The sequence below is a fragment of the Zingiber officinale genome, chromosome 5B (genome assembly GCF_018446385.1).
Source record: "Zingiber officinale cultivar Zhangliang chromosome 5B, Zo_v1.1, whole genome shotgun sequence".
In the NCBI taxonomy this organism is placed as follows: Eukaryota; Viridiplantae; Streptophyta; class Magnoliopsida; order Zingiberales; family Zingiberaceae; genus Zingiber; species Zingiber officinale.
This window is the reverse complement of record NC_055995.1, coordinates 139,134,964-139,139,518: the sequence shown is the minus strand read 5'-3', so window position 1 is coordinate 139,139,518 and position 4,555 is coordinate 139,134,964. Positions and strand designations below refer to the sequence as shown.

Here is a 4,555-nt window from a genome sequence, read left to right as displayed (position 1 = left end):
TCCCTTTCCAGTCGAGCGAAGGAGAAAGTAAGGAGTAAGTCTCTTCATCCTGGCTCCTCACCCTTCGATCACCAGCGTAAAAGTAAGTGATCTGCTTTGCTTGTCCATGGAAGAAGGACGAGGTCATCTCTAGGTTACATTTTTTCCCCCTCTCCCTTGCTTTTTTCTTGAACCTTTTGTGTCGATTCACGACGAAGCATTTGATCTCAGTTCTGAATGAGAAGTTCCAGTATGTAAATGGGCAACCTTTTTGTCTCTAACTATTTAGTTTTCAGAATCTGACATTTGGGGATAGAAATGCTTTGTCTTTTCTCTCTCTCTAGGGCTACTAGATTGTAGCCTTCTGGATTAACTTGTGTTTATCTGGTTATTAGGTTCTCGGTGGAGTGATCATGGTAACTTCATTCATTTTTAGGGTTTTGATGTAAGACACCAAAAAACTTTGTTGCTTGGGACTGGGCGATGTTTACATTGAGAAACTGGTGTGTTGATTATACTTTGCAGACTGGTTTTTGGCTATGCTTATCCAGCTTACGAGTGTTACAAGACCATAGAATTGAATAAGCAAGAGATTGGGCAGTTGCGTTTCTGGTCCCAATATTGGTCAGTCAAGTAAAATTCATCTATATGTTCTCATAAACAAACATGATGAATTATTTGTACCCTTTTTAGGATTCTATTTGGATTGTTGAGAGAATTGGGAGTATTTGCTGATATACTCTTCTCATGGTGAGCATGGAATTTTGTTCTTTTTATGACTGTTGCAATATCTACACCTCTTATCATTTTCCTTTTCTCCATGTAGGTTACCATTCTATTACGGAGCAAAGCTTGGCGCCTTCCTGTATTTGTGGCATTCCCGGACAAAAGTATGATACTCCTTTCTGCAACTTAACTAATTCTAAGAACTTTTGTATTGTCAGAATTTGTTTGTGGTTCATTTTGTGAAATTTCTTTTTTTTAAACAATACTTCATTTAACTAGCTTAAGAATGAATAATGATTGGAGTTATGTAAAGTGGGTAATCTCAGTTGGATATATCCAGTGATACTGAAAGCAATAAGTGTTTTTATATTTTTCCTATCTAGACTGGCTTTTTCATGTCTACCTTACAACTTGGTCTAACTAGTATTACAAATCTAAATCATTTTAGGGAGCAACATTTGTCTATGAGACATTCCTGGCACCTTTTATCGCAGAGCATGAGTCTGAGATTGATCAGTCTTTGTCTGAGTTTAGAGCTAGGGCCGCAGATTGGGGATTGATAGCTTGGCAGATGGCTGTTATCTACTTGCAGACAAGTGTTCCTGAGATGAAGAAATATGCTATTTCATTGATGCCAACAATGAATTCTATAGAGGTATGGCTATAGCAAAGAAAAGGAGTTTTTTTTATGTCTTCAATCATATTAGCACTCTATTTTTAGTTTTCCATGTAGTTGATCCCATATAAGCAGGGAGAAAGATGAGTTTTGATATTGCTATTACCTAAATGCTAATTGTTATGCATTCATGTTTGAATCAATCAGATCTCAAGAGGACCTCATACTAGTGATGTATTTGCCTTTAGAATCATGAATTTATTTTTCTCATTCTTCATCGACTAGTGTTATATTTGGTCCATCTCGCCTTTGAACTTCGATGTTATTCAACACCTACATAATTGTCTAAAAACAAATTGCATTTCAAGAGAAGAACCTCTTGCTAGTGGTGCGTTCATCACCTATTATGTAACATGAATGGCAATATATTTAACCTATTATGTAAATGTCATGCTCTAAGTTAACCACTTAAATGCTTTTGTTGTGCTCCACTTATGCTTGATCTATGATATGGTTTATATTGTTGCGTTGAAGCAACAGACTGTAAAACCTAATTCACTTCCTGTAAAATCTGTTTTGCAAGTGAAAGATGCAGGTCTTATGAAACTACCATTTATATGATAAATACCAATATGTTTCATAATATTCTTCTAAAGGAAGGAAATAAACAACGAACTTGAACACCAAAGATTGATATTGTAATAACTGAAGGATATCTTCTTACGTTGCATTCCTGCTGCCACAGGAACAGCAGCAAGCTCCTCCGTCAAGTTCCGCAATGCCATCTGTTCGTCGACCTGCACCATCTCAGCAACCTCGAAAGGAAGCAAGGTTTGTGTCCAATCCTATCAAGAGGCAGCCACAAGAACAGTCAACAAAGGAACCAACTGGGGATGTGGCATCTGGCTCTGAACCCATAGAAGACTCAGATCGACAAGGTGAGGAGATGCCCGTAGAGGTAGTAAAACGTGTAACAAGCAACAGTTTGAGAAAGCGAGCTGTCATTGCTGCAACCAGCCCTGCATAGTTGTGTCTTCCTTGCTAGAAGGATTCAAGATTGTTTTACTCAACAACACATACCAGTTCAAATATTACCATGCCAAATTATGGATTTGTGAGAGGTATATAATTGAGATCATTATGTGCAACAGCTCACCCTGCTTATAGTTGCTGAAGTGGTTTGTTTCTGTTATCAATCTAAAGGTTTTGGTGCTGGGTTGGAAGGTCATTGTTTCTCTTTTTCCTAACATTACAATGCATATTGCGTCATCCTTGATCTTAAATTTTCACTTTGAATCTTGGAGATTTGATTGGATTCTAGGTTTCATCAGTAGAGCCTATTTGTTATGGAAAATCTAAGAAAAAAGTGAGATTTTTGAACTGAGAGTTCGACAAAAATCCTAACTTGGTTTAGGATGAGCCTTTGAACATAGTGGAAGAGGATTGATTCTGTCCATAAGCTGAGTTAGATAGGGGAACTGGTGACAATGGTGAGAACGTTGATAGGGAGAGGAATCTGGGATCGGGGGTTGACAAAGCAAGGGGAGAGGAACGTCGATGGTACCCACAGCCCTGCAAGCACCATAGACCAAACATCCGGGAGCGTTAGACCGAGAACCAGGGAAGAGGTTCCTGGCACAGACCCTCCAATGCTCAAGTCAAAAGCGGCACGAAAGCGAAAAGTATAGAAAGAAGAATGAACAGTAGATGCGAGTGTATGAGCGCGTGAGCGCACTTGACCAACGGAGAGTACTTCCCTTTTTATATTGTCTTTAATAACCTCCACAATCATCAGGCAATAGTAGGTGTCAGGGAATACCAGATGTCAGAAGGTGCAAGTGGTAGAGCATCGGAATATTCCCTGATAATTAGTCGTTAATCTGACAGATTGTTATGATTCCCTTACAACCTTGTCCCCTGGCATGAATCCGATCAACTTATAGATCGACCGGGGATATACTGGAGCGGTGCCCAGGAGAAGTGAGGGGATTGAGCCATGGGATTCAACCGGCTAAAAAGTCGACCGAGAATATGCTAGGACGGTGCCCAAGAAAAGTAAGGGGACAAAGCCCAAGAGGTTCGACCAACTAAGAAGCCAGCCGAGGATATACTGGGGAGATGCCCCAGGATAGTGAGGGGACTGAGCCCTGGATATTCAACCGGCTAAGAAACTGACCAAGAGTAGAAAATTGAACTGTCTAGACCCATAATTTCGGACTTTGACTGTCACCTCCTATTACTTTTGACTGTCATGTCATATTGACTATCTTCTCCGTCCTATCATTGGGGTCATCTAATATTTCCTGTATCACAAGCGTCCCCTTCAAATCTAGTCGAAAGAAACTCATATCCGATTGACTAGACCATAGCCCGTTCACTGTCTTGCTATCTTAGTTGAGCGGGAGCTACTCGCATGTTGCCGACCATGCTTGATAGATTGTTGACGTTATAAAGGTAACAAAAGAACTTGTGATGGTAAGAAAATAATGATAAGATCCGTTAGGCTCGGAATTAGCTTAACCTCTATGGAAAGAGTTTCTTGATTATTAAAAATTTTTAGGTAAAAAAAACACCACCCGCTATGGTAATTATAACAGCTACGAATAATAACTACTATATTATGAATATTATTGAATAAGATAAATTTATATTGTAATAACTATAAAACTAAAGTTGTTAGCACGTAAATTATTATTGAACAACATAAATTTATATTGTAATATATAAATGTAAGTGATAAGAAAATAATAATATCAAAAACAACTAAATCATGTTAAAGGGGTTGATGGGATGGATGTCTTTTTGATTAAAAACTTAAAAATAAACACAACCTCCCTTGCAGTAAAAAAAAAAAAATGCTCCTTTGTCTTTTTCCTTTTTTTTTTTTTAATATTTTTATAGAATCAATTAGTTTTGACAATTAGGATTCGTTGCCGGGGACCGTTAGTTTTTAATTCTTATTCATGAGATTAAAAAGGTATGATCCCTTTAACCATATTAGTAGGATTCGTCGCCGTCAACTGGACCGTTGACCTAGGATTATTATATGCCAAAAATTTTAAATCGAGCATATCATGTACATCTCAAAAAAAAAAAAAAAAAAAAAAAAATCAACCTTAAATTCTACAAAGATAAAAATATTTATATATTAAAGTTTTGATACTTCATATCATCTTACACCTCGTGAGTGTAAAATTTATTCGTATTTAATATTATAACTTAGTACCAGTACTC

General features: G+C 37.6%; 1 protein-coding gene across 3 annotated transcripts; it reads left to right on the top strand.

Moving 5' to 3' along the window:
- LOC121987937 (putative HVA22-like protein g) lies at positions 1–2,569 on the top strand. Of its 3 annotated transcripts, none has more exons than XM_042541638.1 (7): positions 1–133; positions 375–424; positions 505–603; positions 673–729; positions 806–869; positions 1,154–1,360; positions 2,067–2,569. In XM_042541638.1, the coding sequence occupies exons 2-7, from the start codon at positions 393–395 to the stop codon at positions 2,346–2,348; spliced, it is 741 nt and encodes a 246-aa protein (XP_042397572.1). In that variant the 5' UTR covers positions 1–133; positions 375–392; the 3' UTR covers positions 2,349–2,569. The 3 variants fall into 3 exon arrangements, with proteins under 3 accessions (XP_042397572.1, XP_042397574.1, XP_042397573.1); XM_042541640.1 differs by having other exon boundaries at positions 2–229; XM_042541639.1 differs by having other exon boundaries at positions 17–82.
- Positions 2,570–4,555: the final 1,986 nt, after the last annotated feature.